Source organism: Carassius carassius, chromosome 26 (assembly GCF_963082965.1).
Source record: "Carassius carassius chromosome 26, fCarCar2.1, whole genome shotgun sequence".
In the NCBI taxonomy this organism is placed as follows: Eukaryota; Metazoa; Chordata; class Actinopteri; order Cypriniformes; family Cyprinidae; genus Carassius; species Carassius carassius.
In genome coordinates, this window is record NC_081780.1 from 15,142,816 (window position 1) to 15,167,318 (window position 24,503).

Consider the following 24,503-nt stretch of genomic DNA (forward strand, 5'->3'; position numbering starts at 1 on the left):
AGAGAAATAAAAGACAAGATAAGGACAGGTGGGATGAGATGAGACAAAAAATAAATGAGAACCAGATGAGATGACACGAGATGGGAATACATAATAAAAAGTTAAAGGAGAATTAGATTAGATGAGATAAAATGAGATGAGAGAATTTACAAAACGAGACGATTGCATGGAATGAGAAGACTTTAGACAAGAAGAGAAGAAATAAAATAAAGATACACATCAAAATGAAACAAAACAAGGCCAGACAAGAGACGAGATAAGGACAGGCAAGATGAGATGAGACAAGAAAAAATGAGGACCAGATGGGATAGGATGAGAGCTGACAAGCTGCCACACGAGATGGGAATACAAAGTTTAAAAGAGAAAAAAATTTGATGAGATGAGTAAAGATGAACAAAACGAGAAGAGTTAGAAGAGAAAATGAGGCAATAGATGAGAACTGAGAGGAGATAAAGTGAGATGAGACTAGACAAAATAAAACCGAACTAGGTGAGATAAGATGAGACGAGATGAGACAAAAAGACAAAACTAGATGAGATGAGGCAGAAGAAAATAGATGAGACGAGACAAAACAAGATGAGACAACAAAACTAGATGAGATGAGACAAATCTAGATGAAATGAGACAACATGAGACGAGACAAAACTCGATGAGATGAGACAAGAAAAGACAAGACCAGATAAGATCAGATGAGATGAGACGAAACAAAACAAAACTGGATGAGATGAGAAGACAAAATTAGATAAGATGAGATGAGAGCAGACGAGAAGGGAAGAGACAAAACAAAAAACAAAACTGGATGAGATGAGAAGACAAAACAAGACAAAACTAAATGAGATGAGAGCAGACGAGAAGGGAAGAGAAAACAAAACTGGATGAGATGAGACAAAACAAGACAAAACTAGATTAAAGCATACAAGAAGAGAAGAGACGAAACAAAACTGGATGAGATGAGACAAAACTAAATGAGATGAGATGAGAGCAGATTAGACATGAGACAAAACTGGATGAGATGAGAAGACAAAAGACAAAACTAGATGAGAGCAGACGAGACTTGATGAGACAAAAGACAAAATTAGATGAGACAAGAAAAAAATGAGACAAAACTAGATTAGATGAGACCAGATTATATGAAACAAAAATAAAATAAAATAAAAATAAATAAAAATAAATAAAATAAAAATAAAAAATAATTTATTATAATAATTTATAATAAAAAAAAAAAAAAAAAAAAAAAAGGAACAAAATACTACAGAAGAGACAGGGCGAGGCCAGATGAGACAAGAAGCAGCCCTACTAGTCATTGGAGTCCAACAGCTTGTTTTCTATAATTCTTTTTTGTTTGAAAAGCATTTTCCTCTCTCAATCCTCCGTCTGTGTCCATCTCTCTTGGCTACACACCAGCTAGACTATAACAGAAGAAGAAAACTGCAATAGGGTGACCTGTAACCTTTAAAAGTGTGCGGTGTAGTTTTGTGACAACAATGACGGGGCCACCCTGGAGTCACCATGTGATTCACATCTTTGCCTATAGTTGTGTGTGATGTAAAGGACCAATATATTAGTTAATGAATACATGCGTCCCATGACAAATTAGAAGATCCTCCACCAGTGGCTGTATGTGCTGACGGAGGCTCTCTACGTCTCTGGTTTCTATCACTTCATGTAACTGGCCAACATCATGACACCAAAGGAGAGGATAGACTGGCCCGATAGTCGGAAACCTGGAAGCCTTCAAGCAAGTCTGTCCAACCAATCAGAAAAAAGACAGAACCACTGCACTAATGAGTGCTAGGAAATTACTTGGAAATCTTTTTATATAGATTGGCTGTGAAACATTCAGGATCAAGCTGAAAGTTGAGAATAGATTTGATGATGGTAAATGGGATAAAATGATAACAACAGCATATGTCAGTCATATATATTTATAAAGCATATGATTTGATTAGAAGAAGTCAACTTTGCAGCTTATTCTTGGCAAGAACAGCCCACTTAAACAGGGAAAGACCAACATATAGGGACTAAGTCCATTTTGGTTTTGAGTGCCATTTAGGGACAGGTTTATCTGAAATTGTTGATATCACAGTAATAGTTTGTGTGAAATGAGAGATTTTGTGTTTTTGGTGTCATTGGCAGGAGCAAGTCTTCCAAATCTCTTCCCGAGCAGAGTCAGGGAAAGGAAGATGCTCGTTTAACCCACAAGTCAACACCGCCTCAGTCATGCTCAGTAAGTGCTGCTGTCTTTTGTGGCTTTATCCACAGCAGAGGTGTCAAGTAACGAAGTACAAATACTTAGTTACATTACTTAAGTAGAAATTTGGGGTATCTATACTTTACTTGAGTAATTATTTTTTAGCCGACTTTTTACTTCTACTCCTTACATTTTCACGAAAGTATCTGTACTTTCTACTCCTTACATTTTAAAAATAGCTTCGTTACTGCTATATCATTTCGGCTTGTTTTCATTCCGGCTTGTCATCATTCAAAAAAAAAAAAACAAAAAAAAAACTATCCAGACAAATCGCGCCATCCGGATGGAGTGAATTTGATTGTGGTTGGATGAGAAGTATAAACCGATACCATTCCGACACCCTATTGGTTTGTACGCGATCCATCGCACCTGCACATGACACAAATCACGTCACACTCCAGCCAGGACATAGCCAGTTTTGGGTTCGTTTATCAAAAAATATATTTCTTAAAAGTAAGGTTGGATATGGAACCGGTATGCACCTTACTGAATAAGAGGAAGCAGATTTCGGTGCCTTTTAAATGCCTGAGCGATCGATTGAAATGTTTGTCCTGGTTCTCCGATATGTGCACAAGAAGCACGGGCATCGCTAGGCTTTTTTAGCGGGGCTGTAGCATTTAGCTCCATAAACTGTATACAAATTTGTGATCGCCTCAGGAGTCAGTCCCCTTAAGTTTCATATGAAACCGGCGTCAGACCGGTCTCCTCTCCGTCTTTCAGCGCGCTCTTCAATCCGCAGACCGCGGCGGAGCAGTGCGAGCGGAAACAAACACAGAGGACACAAGGTATGTGTTTATCGAAAGATTGTTAGAATATCCGTATCTGTGCAGTTCTTTGTCATAAATACAGTTTACAAAAGGTCACGAGGGAGCCAGAGGCGGCCTTACCTATGTTTCACCCGTTTCAATTGAAACGGGCCCCGCCCTCCAAGGGGGCCCCCAACAGAACAGGAAAATCCCATTCATTTTCTCCCTAGGATATTGATTTTCAGACATAATGTCTAAAGTGGTCTCCAACACGTCGCTCGCGAATGTAGCTCGTGACCTGATTGGAGGTAGCTCGAGGGCCGTCAAATATCGCGTCTTTTGCACGCTCAAGTTCATTATTTCAAATAATTGAAGCGACGCGTTCATTTTTTTCCAGGCGCAACAAGTCAACATGAAGGATGGGGGTGCACCCAAACTACGGGTGTTTTTTCTAAATAAATCTTCTAGCAGAGCTACAGCAAAGCGTTTTTCGGTGGTGGAAATCCATTAGCTATTAAAACTTCTCTGTCGTTGTGGAGAGCGCATGGTGCATAGCAACGACAGACGCCACGGGAACCGAATTTTACTATTAATAATAAAAGATAAGCTAATAATGTGCATTGTAAATGTCAGTATTTTGTCTTTTTTTGAATCATTCTTTCTATAAAAATGATTTAAAGGCTGAAATATGCGAGGTTTATCTTTTTATAAAAACTTTTTTGTCAAAACTTTATTTGAACGTGTACATGTTAGATAACATGTTGCAAGACATCATTTTTAATGTTACTATTTTAATGTTCATGTAAACAAAAAGTGCATATTGATGGTAAGTTTATTTGTTATTTGGTTTTCTACATAAAACTTGGTGAATTGATTTTATTGTGTAGTATTAGTACTTTTTGAACAGGATTATGTGATAACCATGCTCATTTTGGTCACTATAATCATGAAATTACATTTTCATACCATTTTATCTCTAGTTATGATGCACTATAAAATCAACAATAATTATGTGTTTTTACAGTATAATATTTTGATATATATAGCCTATGTCAATTAAGGGGGACATATATAGGCCTACAATAACTCTTTTAGGTCTAAAACAGTTAGCATAGTTGTTAATATGAGAGTTATGAGACATTATTTAAGAGATTTAATTATTGCATGAGTAGCTCTCGGCCACTTTCATTTTTAAAAAGTAGCTCTCAAATGATCTTCTAAAATGAGTGAGCCACAAATCCGTGAGTACATTTTACAAACCCGTGGGAACGGATTGCGAAAGCGTGGGCACGGTTTATGAATTCGTGGGTACAGATTTCAGGAACTGCAGGCACTGTTTACAAATCTGAGAGCACGGGTTAGAAACTCGTGGGTACGGTTTATTAATCCGTGGGCACGATTTGTTAAACCGAGGGAACAGTTTGAGAATTCGTGATTACGGTTTAGGGCGCACGGATTGCCAAAACCGTCGTCACGGATTTTAAAAAAATTATTTTTACTTACACAGGTGACTTCCCGGGCTCCGTAATACGGCAAGTTGAGGGGATGTTTGAGCTGTTTTTTTTTTTTTTTTTTAAGTCAGCCCAGACAGCTGAAAATATAGCTACTGCGCAAATCAACTAAGCAGTGATGTTGCCCTGCGTGAAAGGGCGAGGCTTATTCCAACGTAAAACGCTGTATTGTATATAGTTTGTATAAAGCTGCCTTTTAATGAAGCTGAAAGTGCGAGTAATAAAATAATATGATGCAAACCAACAGGAATCCTTGCTTTTTCTGCTCTATTATGTTAATCTTCTGTACAGTTTTCGCTGCGTTCACCGCTCATCACTAAACAGCTGTTTCCTCCAGCAAAAATCTAGCCCTTAACACATATGAACGAACACTTACACTTATTTAAATATACTTAATTTAATCGTACGTACTTTATACATACACCAGCTACTGTGCAAAAGTCTTGGGCACGTTAGTATTTTCACTAAAGAATGGTGTTCGGCCAGTTATTTATATACTTTGCTGTTTCAGTATAAAATATCTGTTTAAATTTTCAAACATTCATTTCGCCGTTGTCAGACTGCTTGTGCATTCAAAATCGCACTAGATTATTAATAAAATTAATGGAAAACTGATATTTCCTACTGACACACTACAGCATATATATAAATAACTGGCTTAAAACCCTTTTTTGGGGTGAAAATAGTAATGTGCCTTAGACTTTTGCACAGTACTCTACTTTACAAACGACTGTTGCTACTTTATAAAGAATGAGCATACAGTCATTCACAGAATGGATTAAAGACAGTGACAGACAGCACTCATCTTAACTAAATATCAGAGTGAGTGACAGAGATACAGTCGAAACATTATGTGTGGTTTTTGAATTAAGTAATGACCCAGATTATGAAATACATTTATTAGCCTTAGATTAAGCATAACTTGGGAAATAAGAGCATCCAAAGTGAAAGCTATGTATTTATTTTAAATATTTGTAATGTTCTTTAATGTTATCCATAGTTTTTTTGTGGGTCTTTTTTTTAAAGTATCGGTTCAGGCACCGTTTAGGCGCCGGAACCGTTTTAAAAGTATCGAAATGGCACTGGATTATTTCTCACTGGCTCATTTACCAAATGGGTGCTTTCTCTTCGTCCTCCACAAATTAAGCTACTGTAGGTAGTTCGGTAGCGAGACGTTTTAATAAATTATCGTTTGCGATTGACGACGCGATTGACAATGTTGTGATAAGTAGGCTATACCAACTTTGTAACTCGTTACCCCCCCCCCACACACACACACACACAGACTGGACATAGCAAATACAGGAAGCTATCAATCAAGAAGGTATCAGGATTATGAGTTATTTTTTCATTTTTAGTTTTTGATTAATCATTTGGATTAATCATTCACTTTGACAGCACTATAATCTTGTATATAGACAACCATACAAGGCTAATTGTTTTTTAGCCTCCACCAATGTTCTTGTCCATTGCCCTCGCAGATTCCTGCAGCTAAACTTGGATGTACACTTGCATTCCATTAAAGGTTATTGATGACATGCCTCTGAAGTTTGACTTTTTGCACCATAACAATACTTATAGGCAACTATAGGGTGACCATATGAGCCATTTTCCCAGGACACGTCCTTACCAGGATTTTTATATTGCCTAAAATATCCAGATTTTGGCTGTTTGTGCTTTGCAGATCGATCATTGTATGGCATTCATAAGTGTCATACAATGATTGGTGCGCAGCGACGCTTCAAGTTGAATGAACGAACAAACACCTAACATGTACGTGTATTTGCATTACTCTGATCGTTCTCTGTAGATCTCACCTTATCACACGCCACGACTGGTTGATTATGTAACATACCTGCATGTTATTGGTCAAACTACTTTGGATGTTTTAGGCAATATAGAAATTCTGGCAAGGACGCGTCCTGGGAAAATGGCTCATATGGTCACCCTAGGCAACTAGTCATCATATCTCTAGTTCTTTAATGTATTTGCATTGTACTAAAGTACGTTCATTTTCAATGGGCATATATGCGGCTGAAACAGGTAGCCTAGTGCATCCCAAATTTTTCAACATGAACATTTTAATATAACATTATAGTCATTATGGCCTATGGCTTTTAGAATAATGTTTTTTTGAGGAGGTGGGGTAGTGCACAATAGGTCCCTGTGGCGCGGCCTAAGCTTTTGTTCTAAATGGCATTTTTTCCCCTTACATTACTTTTACTTTTATACTTTAAGTAGTTTTTTAAACCAGTACTTTTACACTTTTACTTGAGTAAAAAGCTTGAGTTGATACTTCAACTTCTACAAAAGTCTTTTTAAACCCTAGTATCTATACTTCTACTTAAGTAATGAATGTCAATACTTTTGACACCACTGATCCACAGGTGCCGTTTTGTCTCGGACACGTACTATAATACTTTCTCTATGATCTCTTTGTTCATGACCCCATAGTGTCATAAAAACACCCACATTTTGTGGCTGTCTGGCCCCTTCCGATGTGACAAACTTTGGGTTACTCAGTGCCGCCTCCATAATCCTTTGATCTGTAATTGGCTAGCTGGTGTTGGGTTGCTGTTGACACATCCAACGGGCTAAATTACACACACATTCATGCTTTCACACACCAGAGAGCCATTACAACTGCTACATTAACACAGAAATGTTATTTTAGTATCAATGAAACGCTATTATAGTTCGCAAAAGTCCGCAAAATGTTGTCGTTTTTTTGTCATTATTTTTCTTTAAATGTGTATTCATTTTTTTTTTTTTTATTCAAATTATTATTTTATTTTTAGTTTAGGTCTTCTAGCAGAATGTTAAACTAAATGAAAACAAAAAATTTATCCTTGGCAACTATCATTTCATGTAAAGTTTATGGTTTACTTCAATTTCCTTTTTTAACGCTTTAATTTGAATTAACTATAATTACCCTAAAACACACATGCCATCATCTCCCAGTTTTTACCTCATTAAGAACTAATTGCATGTCACACAAACTCACCTACCAAAAAAAAAAAGAACGCACACACGCATACCTAATATACATTATAGGTCATCGTTGAGTCATCTGTTTAAGAGAAAGTTTTAAGTGGTTATTCCATTAAGTAGAACAGTTCCTAACTGTCTAGACGCCATCAAAGACTGACGGTCCTTGACTTGACCGCCTACAGCTTTCTCAGTCTGATGTCCGTCTGACAATTTCCATCATACACTTGGCCCCTATCCACACGTCGACCCCAGGGCCCAGCAATATGGAGTGATGAAGTGATAGAGTAGTGCACTGATGAAAGGAAGGAGAGATTTGGGGAATGGAGACTTGAGCAGGTCATTAGTAAAACGCACCGCAGAGAAATGTACAGCCACAATAAATCCATAAATCTCGTATTTAACAGACAGATGTGTTTTAGCCATTTTTTTATACGTTATATGCAGTGTGCTTACAAAAGGTATTTTAAACAGGGTTGTCAAAGTTTAAAGTGTTAACGAATATAAGTAAATGTTTAAAAACTTTTAACTACAGTACATTAATGCATTTATTAGAGTTGACATCAGAATAGTTTCGATCTGTTCAGTGAGATTAATAAAACACAACTGGAACAGATTGGTGAACACAGTGAAGCAATAGTTGGAAAATAAGTTATATTTTTTATGGGTAATTTATTCATAAATCAATAGCCAGAAGGGACATTTAACACAAGCAAAATCATTTATACTTCCTTTTTTAGAGTGGAATTGTAATAACATTGAATTACAATATTATTGAAGCTGCAAATTCATAGAAATGTCAAAGCAAAAACATTTTACACATGGAAAAGTTATTTAATTATTTATTTAATTTCCATCCACATCAATAGATTTAAAATGAGGAACTGAATTTATTAAAACTTATAGGAGAAATATATTTGTATTTTTTGTTTGCATTATTATATATGTGTGTTCTGTGTATATTTATTATGTATATATAAATACACACCCATATTTAGAAAATATTTACATGTATTCACATCTATATTTATATTCACGTCCTTTATGTTATAAATACATATATTTAATATACAGTATAAACAATTTTTCTGAAATATATATGCATGCGTGTACATAATAAATATACACAGCACACATACATATATTATGCAAACAAAAACTTATTTTGGATGCGATTAATCATTTGTCAGCACAACTATTAATTAATAACTGAATGTGAAATCAAATTCACAATTAAAAATCACATTAACTACATAAAATGAATCCTGATAACTTTTTTCTAATCTATTGTCTTTCCTAGTTTAATTCACCAACCTTACTATTCATCTGAGAAGATAAAATCCACATCTAGCACAATAAAAAGTGTCTGCTAAATGACAATCTAATGTAATGTAATGTCATAAAAATGTGAAAAGATTTTCACTGAACATGCAAAATCTGTAGGACACGTTTCTATTTGTGGTTAGATCAGGAGCTGTTCTCTGGCATGTACATTGACTTCATGGGGACAGACGCGGCCATCTTCAGGAGCCTGACCACAAGGAACGCTGTGAGGACGGACCAACATAACTCCAAATGGCTGAGCGGTACAAACCCTACATTTTATTTGATCCATTATTCTTCTTGTCTGCATTATTATACTATTCTGTCAGAAAATTGTGCATAATGTTTTCTTGACGCTACAAATAATTATTTATGTGGCGCATTAAATTACATGTTCACGTTCCATGCCATTTCAGTCAAATAATACACAAACCACAAAGTAAAAACCATCTTTGCCCACGTCAAAGGAAATAGCTGAAGACAGGATAGACTCAGTATCGGTTTACGATGATTCCACCAGGAAAATGAAAACATATTGTACATGCATAACGGTTTTCTCAAGAGGTCACATTATGTTTTGTGTGATACAATCCAAATATACACAATGAAACACATATTTGGTCTGGATCTGTGAGAGAGATTTTCTTCACTCAGTTCACCAGCAGCTGTATTGTGTTTCATATAAACTTAGGCATTAGCACCATGCAGAGATGTTTGATTCTTCAAGCATGAAATTATACTTATTTCTCTTTTGTGGTTGATGTAGAGCAAATTGAGTGTTTAAGCTGTAGTTGTTCTTCTATTTTGACTAGAGCCAGTGTTCATCGATGCACACTTGATTCCTGACGGCTCAGACCCAAACGACGCCAAGCTTTACTTCTTCCTGCGTGAGAGACTGACAGACAGTAGTGGAAACACTAAGAACATCCACGCTATGGTGGCTCGAGTCTGCCCTGTAAGTTTGTGTGTTTGAGTATCATGTCAATCTGTCACTGTTTACAAGTTATACAGTACAATCATGTTCAGGGGAGGTACTTTTTTTTTAAAGGAATTTGATACAAGTGCGATCTCGATCTTTTTTAAACAGTTACATCATTAATATGAACCGTATAATATATAACTGTATTAATGATTTATTTTAAGTCATTGTACATTCTATTTAGAATGACACCGGTGGTCAACGCAGTCTGGTGAACAAGTGGACCACATTTCTGAAGGCTCGTCTGGTATGTTCGGTTCTAGAGGACGACGGTACAGAGACCCACTTTGATGAGCTCGGTGAGAGAACTCGTTTGTTTTTGTGAAAAGTGGGGACATCCCATAGGCGTAATGGTTTTTATACTGTACAAACTGTATATTGTATGGCCCTTCACCAACCCTACACCTAATCCTAACCCTCACAGGAAACTTTGTGCATTTTTACTTTCTCAAAAAAACTCATTCTGTATGATTTATAAGCGTTTTGAAAAATGGGGACATGGGTTATGTCCTCATAAGTCACCCTCTCCTTGTGTCCACACCTCTGTGTCATACCCATGCCATTATACAGAGTTGTGTGCTTAATATGAGTGTGTGTGTGTGTGTGTGCTCTTGTTTTTGAGTTTCCAAGTTTTATGGGGATATTCCCTAAATGCAATAGTTTTTATAGCGTCCAAACTGTAATTTATATCCCCTAACCCTACACTTCACTCAAAACTATTTTAAGCTATTTAAAACTCATAAGCTATTTTCTAGATTTGCAAAAAAAAAAAAAGTTTTCCTCATGGGGACCAAAATCTACAGTAAATGGGGTCATTGAATAGACTCCTATTGTTATATATTGTTATTATAGTACATCTAGTTACAAATACTGTAATCTAACCCACACCCAATAAGTGTGTAATAAGGACACCTTAAAATATAGTGTTACTGAAAATTTACTTAAAAAAATTATAAATCTTAGATATCAAAAGACTTCAAATATTCTGATAATGTTTATCACTAAAATCAAGTCCCCAGGCTGTCGATATAAAGGCTTCCTTTATAATTTAAATTGTTAAAATTAAAACAAATTTCTTTTAAACATTCATTTATTTTAATACAATGCATATATTTTATGTATTTGTATTCAGCAACAAGATATACATTTTATATGACTGCCATATATTTTAGGACTAGAAAAAAATCCCAAGGGGCATTTAACCCCATTGTACCCTAATTAGATACGGTGTTGTTAGTTCTTAACCTGTATTTAACCCAAAGCACTCCCTCAAAAGCCTTACAAATTTCACGTTCTAGTTAAACAGCTTTCTATAATTACTGGTCATTAACCATGAACTGGTGTTTGTCAGTATCCAACAACGGGTCTAGCTTTTCACCTCATTAAAATCCTTTTACGATCATAAAACACTCAGCACAAACCGTTTACACTGGAGGGTTAAAGCTTGTGATGAATTTACACGCGTACACCTGTTTTATTCTCGTTAGGTCAAGCTAGAACCGTGTTACAATGTTGTGGGACAGATGTTCAGTTATTGAGTGAGTGTTTGTGTCCTTCCTTCCAGAGAATGTGTTTTTATTGGAGACGGACCACCCAAAGGGCCTCCTCATCTTTGGAGTTTTCACCTCTACAAGGTAAAGCCAATAGCAATACTGAGCTTGCCGTTAATGTGTGTGTATATGCGTGCGCATGTTTGTGTGTGTATTTGCCAAGTATAGGTCAGACAGGGTTGGAGCGGAGGGGATGACAGGGTTTCTGGGAAAATGTGATCACACCTGAAGGCGGTAAAGGAAGGGAACGGTCACTCCTTTACAAACAAATATCTAATTTTAGTTCATCCAACAGCTTTTCACCATGATGAAACGGACATCTGGGTGGTCTGAATCATTTAAATTGGCCAGTCACGCAGCAAGAGTGTGTAATATGCAGCGTGATTTTATTTATTTTTTAAGTGCCCCTATTATGGATAATGAAAAGTTCATATTTTGGTTTTGGGAGTCCCCAACAACAGGTTGACATGCATGCAAGTAAAACTTGCTCAACGACTCCCAAACGATTTGCTCAGCAATGAATTTTTCCAAACCCCTCCCTTGCTTGAAAATGATTATAAAGTAACGGCACATTTTGACACAACCAACAAGCATAACTCCAATCATTTTACTTTTGAAGTACTGGATAAGAAACATTCATTTGATTGTAGCACAGTTAAAGACGTTGAAATGTCTTTTTGAGTTGTTTTTTTCTTCCTCAAGAGAAAGATGCGAGAAGCCAGTGGTCTTCATTGATTATCTCATTGTTTAGGTGAAAGAGTTCAGATATGGGTAATTTCAATATGCTTGTTATGGTGGGTTTGAATGAGTGTATGTCGGGGCGTGTGTGTACGTGAGTTGTGGTTAAATGAGGTGAGATTTCGGTCAAGGTTTTCGAGCCGTGGTTCATTCTCCATCCACGTTAAATCTGTGTGGTTTTCCTAATGAGGCCAATCCAAACAGCAACAGCTTCTTTGTCCGTGCCATGCTCTGTTATTAATCATCATATTTAGTCTCTTTTCCTTTGTTTTGTGACCAAACAAAGAAATTCTTTGTCTTGCTGTCTGATAAAAATCTAGGATGTCCACCCAAACCACACTTCATCCCAGAGTGTAACCAAAGTGGTGTCCCCTTTCCTTTATGTGGCATTTTTCTCTCTGAGGATTGAGTCTCCAGTGTAACCAGGTTACATCATCCCTTCCATCCAAATGCTTAGAAAGGAAGTGCAAGACTGTCTTTTGCCATCTGACTTGCTTCATGTTAAATAGCTCTGCGTGTTTTGTTTTATTTCATCCAGTTCTGTGTTCAGAGGTTCTGCTGTCTGTGTTTACAACATGGCCGACATCCTGACGGTCTTCAATGGACCGTTCGCACACAGGGAAGGACCCAACTTCCAGTGGGTGGCTTTCCAGGGCCGGATCCCATACCCACGACCGGGAACTGTGAGTCACACATATTCATGTCCTGCCTTGGTACAGTCACTCTGCTTATAACACCATTAAACGGAGTAAATATTTGCAATTTACACAGTTTCGTTGAAAAGACAAATAATTGTAGGTGAGAAATGTTTCCCGAAATAATCATTTTATTTCTGGTCTATCCTCTGTGAGGCTTATATTTCAAGGTCATTTTTGTGATGCCTTTTAATAATAATTTACCAAAATTATATAGAATAGTACTATTTGAATAATATAATATAAAATATAGTTTTTCAAGTTGAGTTATCGATTAAGTATTTGCACTCATTATTTTCTGGTCAATCCTCGGTTACAAAAGCTTATAATTTAAGGTAATTTAAAAAAAAATTTTTTTTTTTCCAGTTTAGTATTTACATGAAATTTGTAGTTTGAGGTCTATCCCCTGTTGGAAAGGCATTTTATGGTCACTTATTTGTCAAATAAATGATGAGATGAGAATCTTTAATAATATTTTTCTATAAAAACATATAGAATGGTGTAATTTTATCAATGCAACACTAAATTATTATTATTATTATTATTATTATTATTATTATTATTATGTGTCCAGTCAGCATAATGTTAAAGAGCCACAAAGGGTTTATTCCCCACTTGATGCCTGGATTTTTAAAATGACGTACACTCGCTTGAGACAAAGACTCAAAAATTAATATTAGTTTTAGTTTGAGTGACAAAAAGACCCAATTGATGTGATAAAGCTTTCATAATCTACAGCACGATTGTCTAAGCTTTAAACAGTTTTATCCTCTTCCTGTCAGTGTCCTGGTGGCGCGTTCACCCCTCATACCCAGAGCACTAAAGAGTTTCCAGATGATGTGGTGACGTTCGTGAGGAATCACCCCGTCATGTTTAACCCCATCTACCCGGTCGGAAGGAAACCTCTGGTGGTGCGGACACATGCCGATTATAAATACACCTCTATAGCTGTGGACCAGGTCACTGCTGTGGACGGACACTACCAGGTTCTATTTCTGGGCACAGGTAAAACCCCGCACTATGACAAATCTTAACAAAAATAAATGACCATTCTAAAAATTAAACCAGTCCAGTTCAAATGTTCCACAATATATTTCAACAACCACCTCATCTAATCTGTTTATGGAAGGAACTGGAACACTTAACTTTGCTTGACTGCCTGTTGACCTTTTCAACAGACTAAACAGCTCTTTCCACTTAAAAATGAGAAATGCAGAAAAGTTGGAATTTGTTTTCCTGACTGATAACATTTTACTGAAAGTAATTTGTCAGTTAAATTATATTTCACCTAAAATAATTTAAAATTATACTGCACTTTATTAAATTATGGCAGTAAGCACGCACTCGACTGTTATACCGCTTCATACCATAACATACAGTTCACATTATATAAAACATACCAGAGCCATGTTCCTTATAATCCTATATAAAATACCATATAAATATAATCTTATCTTCATCTGTTTTTCAAATTGCGTTTTAGGAGACACGTTGCAGCAGTTAGCGTACATGCTCATCAACCATTGAGCTTTGGTGGGTGATGCAGGCTTGAATCTGGCCTTCAACATGTCCCATTTTCCCCTATACTATATTTTAAAGCAGTGATTCTCAGTAAGGGGGTCACGGTCCAACAAACTTCAAACTTCCAAGGGGGCCACAGGATGACTTAACAATAATACTTGAATTGTATTATATTTATTATTTTACTTAAAAAGTTTTGTATAATTCTAATGGAAGGCCCATTTCTGCCACTGAATATTAAATTAAAAAAGGTAATTGCTTTATAATAATTTCTCAAAATTCCCGGCTATTTTCCGCTCACACTTGAATGATCGCAATTTTGATAAATTAAGAATTGGGTGATATAAACTCACAACTGCAAGATATAAAAAGTCATAATTTGCAGGATTTTGACATAAAAACTTGCAGTTGCGAGAAATTAAGTCAGAATTGCTTTACACAAACTCGTGAATGTGAGAAACCAATATAAAAAGATATAAACTCGCAATTCTAACTTTCTCCAAATTGTGAGTTTTAATCTTGCAGTGAAATCAGAATTGTGAAGAGGAAAAAGACTGATATAGCTTGTATCTCACAATTTTAACTTTATTTCTCAGAATGGTTTATAAAAGTTCATATCATGCAGTTCTGAAAGAAAAGGTTGTAATTTGTATCATAGAATTAAGAAAAGGTGTCAGAATTGCGAGATAAAAAGTCCATTTTTATTCAGTGGTGGGAACAAGCTTCCATATACAATTCATATTCAAATTATTATTATTAATTATTTAATATTAATTTGATTATAATGCTTAAATACAATAAATCATATTTCTTAAAAATGTTCTTTAGCTGTCACAAGCAGAAATATTGTGGGAAATGTTTTCACTACTGTAAAGTATATTCAATACAATAATATAAAAATTTAATTTTAAAAATAGTTATTTTATATAATATATACCATTCCATCCCTTTCAGAAATAACGCATCCAGAAATCATAGACATAAATCCGTCTGCCACTAGAGGGCAGAGAGTCTACACAAGCTGCACAAATATCATCATCTAATCATCTTTAACATACTGAAAACATCTCTCTCTCTTCTGTATCACTTAAATGAAAGATATTATGATTCCTGCCGTGTCACAGCACAAGACACGGTATTAACTTTTGTGATGGCAATGGAAGAATGAAAGAAAGCGTGTGTGTTTCTCTGAGAACAGACTCAGAGACACGACAGCAGACAGGCTCAGCGGTTACTAGGGAACGGGGATAGGGACATTTGGAGAGAAATCAAAATCACAGCTGTTTGTATTTGCCGATCAAAATTCCTGACGGAAAGCCAGGAGCATTGTGCGGAGTGGCCTGTCTGCTCCTTGGCAGGGTTTCGTCTAGAAATTTTGCCTATTTAAAATGGGAATTTCCAGAGATTTGAGCTGAATTCTCCATCGTCCTTCTCTCTGAGGATCTGGAGCTAAATATACACACCTATCATGACCTCACAGAATGGATAAGCTTGACACTTAATGTTCATAAGCTGCTAATGCCATCAAACTCTACGGTTTAAGATATCCAATAAATTATTTCCACCAGGCAGATGGCAAAAAACCCTAAAAATGCTTAGACTTGTATTGAAATAGGGCCACAGGCCATATCTAGGGACTAGATGGTGGGCTCTTTTGACGTGAAAAATCACCTAGCAACAACCCAGAACACCTTGGTAACCACACATTTTCCTCTGAAGTCTAGTTTGCAGATCTGACTCTCAGAACAGATGCTCAACAACATCATAAACCAACCTAGATACACAAACACAAGCTAAAATATTTCAAAGAGAAAATCTGAGACTGATGGAAAGTTGAGTTCATAAGCAGTTCAAAACCCCACCACATTATCAAAGTTGTTTTTCCTTTCCAGACTGTCCAATGCTCTCCTGATGTTCTGATATTCTGCTCACAGATAAAGGCACGGTGCAGAAGGTCGTGGTTCTGCCGTCAAACGGCTCTTTGGATGAGGATCTAATCCTGGAGGAGCTGGAAGTGTTTAAGGTCTGAGTTCTCGCCACACATCACACATCAAAGTATCTAGAGGAGCAGAGCTGGCAGTGCCACAAAGCGTTTATTAAAACTCTGTGTTGTTCTAAGGGAAGGAAGATTTTTAATGGGTACAAAGACTGGGCATGAGGTGAGGAAAAGGTTACTCCGTGAGCTTTCTTATGATCTGCTTTGAGTAGCTCGAAATTGTCAAAATAGGTTTAGGGCATATTGAATCAATTCATGGACTATGGAATGCCACACACACACACAGCTCAGTGGGATGTTTAATTTGGCATCTGAACACACACACTCACAAATTTGCACATAGAAACTCAAAACCACCCTAAATAGGCGATTTTGCTTTTAAAATTGTGGTTTCTTTTGATTGATTCAAATGGCAAATAGCCTAAGGATGTCCATTATAATGAAAAGCTAAATCTTTTTACAAATGTATTTTAGAACATATGTCCAGCTTTCAGAAATGTTATATTTGTAAAATTGTCAAATGGTGTAACCATCAAGTGAAAAGTAAACATTTTCCCTCCAAAAGTTAACACGTTTGTTATTGCTTTTACAAACATACATTTTTGAGTCATGAATACCATGACATTTCCTTGGGGTTATACCATTTGACATTGCAATTTTTGGAGTTACAATACAAACAAACATTATGGCATCTACAGTATAGACGTTCAACTAACATGATCATAATAAGGTGTTTAAAGCACAGATTATATTTACTTATATTTCTCACCATTGCGTGCAAATATGAATACCACATATTTCACAATCTAGTTAACAAGCTTATGAATATTTGGACTCAAACCATAACATCAGTCGTACGGTGTTATTGTGACTGAGAAGTGTCATGTGACAAGCTTGATGCACTGCCACAAAAAAAAAGGAATTATGAAATAGAATTGAGTATTTCAATAAAAATCATGAAAATGAAATGAAACCCGGTACCAACAGATATTCCATGATGGTTGTACCACACTGACTCTACATTGTTGAAAATATTTGTATAGAATTACATAAAATTCTTACAGTTATACCACCTTGACATTTTTCAACACAAAAAATTTAATTCAATATACAACACATTACTTATTCCACTTCGCGTCGTGCGTAACAACACCCCTTAGATGTTTTAAATCCATTATAGACCACAGCTTCTTGGGGCTTATTGCTTTATTGAACCAATGATCAAGGGGTATTGAAAGCGAGAGAATAGATACGTCTTCAGAGCAGACTTAAAAAGCAGAAATAGAGGGGGCTAATCTAATATGAAGAGGTAACCTGTTCCAGAGTTTTAGACCTGCAGTTGTGAAAGCGTGATCACCTCATTTTTTAAAATCTAGATCTAGGCACAATGAGTAAACCGAGGTCACTGGATCTCAATGTTCTAGAAAGGGGTGTAAGGACTGACTTGAGGGCTTTATACACAAGTAATATTTGATGGGTAACCAGTGCAGCGCAGATAAAATAGGAGTGGACCATAAAGAAATAATATATAAATAAAAATAAATAATTTTGAAAATGAATATGTAAATGTTCATAGGAATAGGCAATGCATGAATTGTATTTTATTTATTTTTTGTATAAAAAAAAAAACAAAAACAAAAAAAAACAACATTCACCCAATTTCTTTTTTGAATTTCAGAAGCAATCTCCTATCACCAACCTAAGAATCTCATCTAAAAAGGTAACTACATTTCGTAGCGCTTTCATCTATAGCTCCATTTGTGTGATTAAGTGCTACATATAGTAAGTGTGGGTGGTGGGGGAAATGCTGTTACTTTAATTCTGGTTAATTATCTTGTCACCAGTCCTGTGGGTTAAAGGAACAGCTTTTAAGATATCGGGCTTGTATGTGTTACAGCAACAGCTGTATGTTAGCTCTGAACACGGAGTCTCCCAGGTGTCTTTGCACCGCTGCATGGCATACGGCTCTGCTTGTGCAGACTGCTGTTTAGCGCGGGACCCGTACTGTGCCTGGGATGGGCTCAGCTGTTCTCGATTCTACCCTACTGGCAAGAGGTACACACACACACACACACACACACTCTTAGGGTGGCATAAACTGCAGCAGCAGTGGGACAGAAATAAATGAGGAGATGCAGCTTTGGTTTCATTTAGTCATAAAGAGACACAGTCTGGGTTGAAAGATTATTTGTGGAATTTGTGCAAACCCCTAAACCTACATATTAAAATTCATTTTGTCACTATTACATTTTAAAGAGTTCTGGCCCAAGATTTTCCTGGCAGACGATGAAACAGATTTAAATATCGAGGGACTACAATAACAAAGACTTGAGGCGGGTGGGCATTTCTGACTTGGGCCAGTAAGCAACTACCATAAAACACCCTTGCAACTGCATAGCAATGCAGTAAAAAATCACTCCGAACACTTTGGCAACTGTGTGACAACACTTCAGAAACCATTCAGTCTCTGGAACTTAGACTGCACACATACAGCTTGTCTCTCTAACAGAACAGCCCACATATTACATATTCAAAAGTATTTACACTGTGGCTTGTTTCAGAACGGGACATGTTAATCTGATACCTTAGCCAAACAGTTTTACTTGATGCCAGATGTATTGAGTACGGAAAATATTGATGGAAGGCACAGCCATCAAAGCATCCATTCCGGAGTATTGAAGTGGAAAAACAGACATTTCATTTCACTGCACTTGCAACAGCTGAATAGAGATAATTATGGGAAAAAAGCTCAAATTTGAATTTCATGACATGGAATGTGTATTATAAAAATAATATTGTGCAAACATTCAGGCAGTGAGAGAATGCAAAAGTGAAAGGAAAGAATGCATATATGAAAATCTGTTGGATTCATCCTATGTAAATGTTTTTCCAGGAGAAGCAGAAGGCAGGATATTATGCATGGGAATCCACTAACTCAGTGCAGAGGGTTCAATCTGAAAGGTAATGACTACCTGCATGTCAACTAGGCAAATAAAGTCCTGAAGTTATGTGCCGAGACAAGGATTTAAAGGGTTAGTTCACCCAGATAGCAAAATTATGTAATTAATAACGTACTAACGTAATAACTCATGTTGTTCCAAACCCGTAAAACCTCCGTTTATCTTTGGAACACAGTTTAAGATATTTTAGATTTAGTCCGAGAGCTCTCAGTCCCTCCATTGAAGCTGTGTGTACGGTATATTGTCCATGTCCAGAAAGGTAAGAAAAACATCATCAAAGTAGTCCATGTGACATCAGAGGGCCAGTTAGAATTTTTTGAAGCATCGAAAATACATTTTGGTCCAAAAATAGCAAAAACAACGACTTTATTCAGCATTGTCTTCTCTTCCGTGTCTGTTGTGTGAGAGAGTTCAAAACAAAGCAGTCTGGATATCCGGTTCGCGAACGAATCATTCAGTTCTCCAAATCGAACGGAATCGTTTTAAACTGTTCGCATCTCTAATACGCATTAAAAAAAGTTAACAGCTTAAGTCATTTGTGGATTAATGTGGCTGACACTCCCTCTGAGTTAAAACAAACCAATATCCCGCAGTAATGCATGCACTCAAACAGTACAGTCGTGGCCAACAGTTTTGAAAATTACATAAATATTGGAAATTGGAAAAGTTGCTGCTTAAGTTTTTATAATAGCAATTTGCATATACTCCAGAATGTTATGAAGAGTGATCAGATGAATTGCATAGTCCTTCTTTGCCATGAAAACTAACTTAATCCCATAAAAAAAACCTTTCCACTGCATTTCATTGCTGTCATTAAAGGACCTGCTGAGATCATTGCACCTAAATCAACAATTTATAGGATCATCAAGAACTTCAAGGAAAGAGGTTCAATTCTTGTAAAGAAGGCTTCAGGGTGTCCAAGAAAGTCCAGCAAGCGCCAGGATCGTCTCCTAAAGAGGATTCAGCTGCGGGATCGGAGTGCCACCAGTGCAGAGCTTGCTCAGGAATGGCAGCAGGCAGGTGTGAGCGCATCTGCACGCACAGTGAGGCCAAGACTTTTGCAAGATGGCCTGGTGTCAAGAAGGGCAGCAAAGAAGCCACTTCTCTCCAAAAAAAAAAAAAAAAACATCAGGGACAGATTGATCTTCTGCAGAAAGAATAGTGAATGGACTGCTGAGGACTGGGGCAAAGTCATATTCTCCGATGAAGCCCCTTTCCGATTGTTTGGGGCATCTGGAAAAAGGCTTGTCCGGAGAAGAAAAGGTGAGCGCTACCATCAGTCCTGTGTCATGCCAACAGTAAAGCATCCTGACACCATTCATGTGTGGGGTTGCTTCTCATCCAAGGGAGTGGGCTCACTCACAATTCTGCCCAAAAACACAGCCATGAATAAAGAATGGTACCAAAACACCCTCCAACAGCAACTTCTTCCAACAATCCAACAACAGTTTGGTGAAGAACAATGCATTTTCCAGCATGATGGAGCACCGTGCCATAAGGCAAAAGTGATAACTAAGTGGCTCGGGGACCAGAATGTTGAAATTTTGGGTCCATGGCCCGGAAACTCCCCAGATCTTAATCCCATTGAGAACTTGTGGTCAATCCTCAAGAGGCGGGTGGACAAACAAACAACCCACTAATTCTGACAAACTCCAAGAAGTGATTATGAAAGAATGGGTTGCTATCAGTCAGGATTTGGCCCAGAAGTTGATTGAGAGCATGCCCAGTCAAATTGCAGAGGTCCTGAAAAAGAAGGGACAACACTGCAAATACTGACTTTTTGCATAAATGTCATGTAATTGTCGATAAAAGCCTTTGAAACGTATGAAGTGCTTGTAATTATATTTCAGTACATCACAGAAACAACTGAAACAAAGATCTAAAAGCAGTTTAGCAGCAAACTTTTTGAAAACTAATATTTATGTAATTCTCAAAACTTTTGGCTACGACTGTACACTGACTGAACTGCTGTGAAGAGAGAACTGAAGATGAACACCGAGCCGAGCCAGATAACGAACAAAAGACTGACTCGTTCACAATTCAAGAACCGGTTGCATCGGTTTTCGGATCACCAGTAGTTCTTTCAGACAGTTCGATTCAATAAACCAGTTGAAGAAAACGGTTCACCGGTTCCTTTGCGCTCGACGTAATGGCGTCATTTGCGATGACATTTCAGCTTCACGCTGAATCACACATGCGCAGTATCATCGGCTCCTCGATTCTTCTTACCTGGCATGACACGGTGTTCATCTTCAGTTCTCTCTTCACAGCAGTTCAGTCAGTGTACTGTTTGAGTACATGAATTACTCCAGGATATTGATTTGTTTGAACTCCGAGGGAATGTGACCAGACACATTAAAAAAGTTAACAGCTTAAGTCATTTGTGGATTAATGCGTATTAGAAATGCAAACCGTTTAAAACTATTCAGTTCGATTTGGTGAACTGAATGATTCGTTCGCGAACCGGATATCCAGACTGCTTTGTTTTGAACTCTCTCACACAACAGACACGGAAGAGAAGACAATGCTGAATAAAGTCGTCGTTTTTGCTATTTTTGGACCAAAATGTATTTTCGATGCTTCAAAAAATTCTAACTGACCATCTGATGTCACATGGACTACTTTGATGATGTTTTTCTTACCTTTCTGGACATGGACAGTATACCGTACACACAGCTTCAATGGAAGGACTGAGAGCTCTCTGACTAAATCTAAAATATCTTAAACTGTGTTCCAAAGATAAACGGAGGTCTTACGGGTTTGGAACAACATGAGGGTAAGTTATTAATTACATAATTTTGCTATCTGGGTGAACTAACCCTTTAAGTTTTCAGTAAGCAGTTTTGTTACTGGCATGCTGGAAAAACCATTTCAATTTCTTTGATACAAAGTCATTGCGACTTTAAATATCATAATGAGATGTTATATCTCACAATTGTACCTTTTGTTTCTTATAGTTGCAACATTTTCTCATAAACTACCATTTCTTTTTTTTTCTTTGTTTTACAAAACTGCATCTATTTCTGATCTATTCTGCTTTTTTTTCTTTTAACTGCAGCTTCATTTGGTTAAATGCATAATTGCAAGTTGAAAACTCTGTTCACCTAAAAATTAAAATTCTGTCGTTTCCTCACCCGCATTTTGTTCCAAACCTGAAAGAGGAGAAATTATTTAATAATGTTATTTTTGTTTTTCACTGCACACAAAAGTTATTCTTCGTAAAATTAAGGTTGAACCACAGATGGACTATTTGAACATGGCTTGAACATGTCAGTTGCGTTGCTCTCTGATTTCATCAAAAATATCTTAATTTCTGTTCAGAAGATGAATGAAGGTCTTACAGGTTTAGAACGAAATGAGGGTGAGTAATTAAGGATTTTTGGGTGAACTTCAATAAAAACTGATTGACAACAGTAGTGCTGCAACGACGCGTCGACGTCATCGATTACATCGACTACAAAAATACGTCGACGTGCGTGAAATGCGTTGACGCGTCACACTGTTTACATCTCGCGAATGGCATACTGGGGACAGAAAAAGTTGCATTCTATCACAAAAACAGAGACCACTGTTATCAAAAGTATGGGAATTCTTCAAACAGAGGCCAAATAAAATGGCACTTTGTTCCCTTTGCAAAACCGATATGGTGTACCACGGCAGCACAAATGCGATGCACGAGCAACTTCCTGGTTCAGGTCTCTGCTGCAGATGTGATGGAACGACCGCAGCAGATTCTAAAAGCACAAACTAATGTGATATTATTAAGTGTCTAATAAACGCATTTATTTACTTGCTCATTGCATGATTCTGATTTTCTTGTAAAAATTACAAGCTATTGGTATGATCACCCATAGCGGCTGAAGTAAGGATAAAATAAAGTACGTCTATGTTGGCGCGGGTTTCGAACACGCGTTGGGGCGTTCACATATCGCGCCTAAATACGCGTGGAAAACGCTAATCGCGCCGCTTTCTCAGGCTGGTGACACACTGGCTGCGTGGCGTCTCTGCTGCGTGTCAGGATCGTGGCGGCTGCCTCGCATTTTCTGTGTCTTTACACACCAGAACCGTGCCTGATGCGGCGCTGGCGCGCTGCTGCTGCTATAAGTGACAGAGGGAGGCCGCCGACAGACCAGGCTCTTATCTTCATGACAACAATATCAACTTTTTTTTTTACACACCTACAGCTACGCCTACTGATAAAGGACACAGTCAACAGTATTGACAGCAAAATAGACTATGTTTGACAGGTGCAATATTTGAAAATCAATAATGGTTTATTTATTTTTAAAATTACATTTATATCTGAATTTGTCTAAACCTAGACTTTCAAATATCAAAATGTCATGAATTAATAGGTATTTGTGTTCAAAAAAACATTTTCCTATTATATTTTGCCTGGAAACGCTTCCAAAACTTGTGCGTGTCGCATGTAAAATAGGCGTCGGTTCTATTTCTAGCATGCACGCATTTCCCGCGCGTCTCACGTAGGCAGTCTGCAAGCTCTAACCTGATAACATGGGAACCGAATTAAAAACAGACACGCCACGCAGTTGAGACGCTTGCACCACACATCCAGTGTGTCGCCGGCCTCATTCTTTCCAAAGCGCTCGGGCAGTTGCGCCCCTGGGGCGTCTGCCGTTGCTAAGCAACCATGACGAGCTCCCCCCCATGAAGACGTGGAAATTCCAGCAAAGGATAAATGGATTTGCAGCACTAAAATCGCTTGCAGTAGCACTGCTACTAAATTTATTTCAAAATGGCAATCCATATACAGCTATGATCAGCTGTTCCTTCATCTTAGCTGAGCTTTCAACGTTGTTACGGGAAAGGATGAAGCTGATTAAAAGAAAGACAACAGTCACGAACCACCGAGCTACCCCGAATCAGCTCTAGATCTCTGGGAACCATGCTAAACCATAGCAGAACCCTGACTACATTTTATGGTTTGTGATAGGGCTGAAATGATTCCTCAAATTCCTCTGCCTCGAAGCCTCTTTTAATTTATTTTAAATCTCACGTCAGGTTCTTCGGCAATTATTTTTTTTAATGTGACAACGCGTTTACGTCACCCACAAAGTGGAAGGAGACACAAGCGCTGCTTCCGAAATCTCATACTGCAAGGAGTCAGCAGTGTTTTGATTTGAGGGCGCGGGCAAACTTAAAGAGAACGTCGTGGCGTGTGTCCATTGCAAGATAGAGCTTGCATACACAATTAGGGCCCTATGATTTCCGCAATGCAGAAAAC

The 24,503-nt window shown here is 37.4% G+C and overlaps 1 protein-coding gene across 1 annotated transcript in view; it reads left to right on the forward strand.

Annotated features, from left to right (window-relative positions):
• The window catches only part of LOC132105878 (semaphorin-3C-like), a 66,473-nt gene that overhangs the window by 35,345 nt on the left and 6,625 nt on the right, over nucleotides 1–24,503 (forward strand). Inside the window, exons 6-16 of the mRNA XM_059511360.1 lie at nucleotides 2,137–2,227; nucleotides 8,963–9,082; nucleotides 9,632–9,774; nucleotides 9,983–10,097; nucleotides 11,363–11,432; nucleotides 12,625–12,769; nucleotides 13,564–13,786; nucleotides 16,237–16,325; nucleotides 17,977–18,018; nucleotides 18,196–18,353; nucleotides 19,192–19,259. Of these exons, the coding sequence (XP_059367343.1) occupies nucleotides 2,137–2,227; nucleotides 8,963–9,082; nucleotides 9,632–9,774; nucleotides 9,983–10,097; nucleotides 11,363–11,432; nucleotides 12,625–12,769; nucleotides 13,564–13,786; nucleotides 16,237–16,325; nucleotides 17,977–18,018; nucleotides 18,196–18,353; nucleotides 19,192–19,259 (1,264 nt within the window). The remainder of the gene's footprint in view (nucleotides 1–2,136; nucleotides 2,228–8,962; nucleotides 9,083–9,631; nucleotides 9,775–9,982; nucleotides 10,098–11,362; nucleotides 11,433–12,624; nucleotides 12,770–13,563; nucleotides 13,787–16,236; nucleotides 16,326–17,976; nucleotides 18,019–18,195; nucleotides 18,354–19,191; nucleotides 19,260–24,503) is intronic.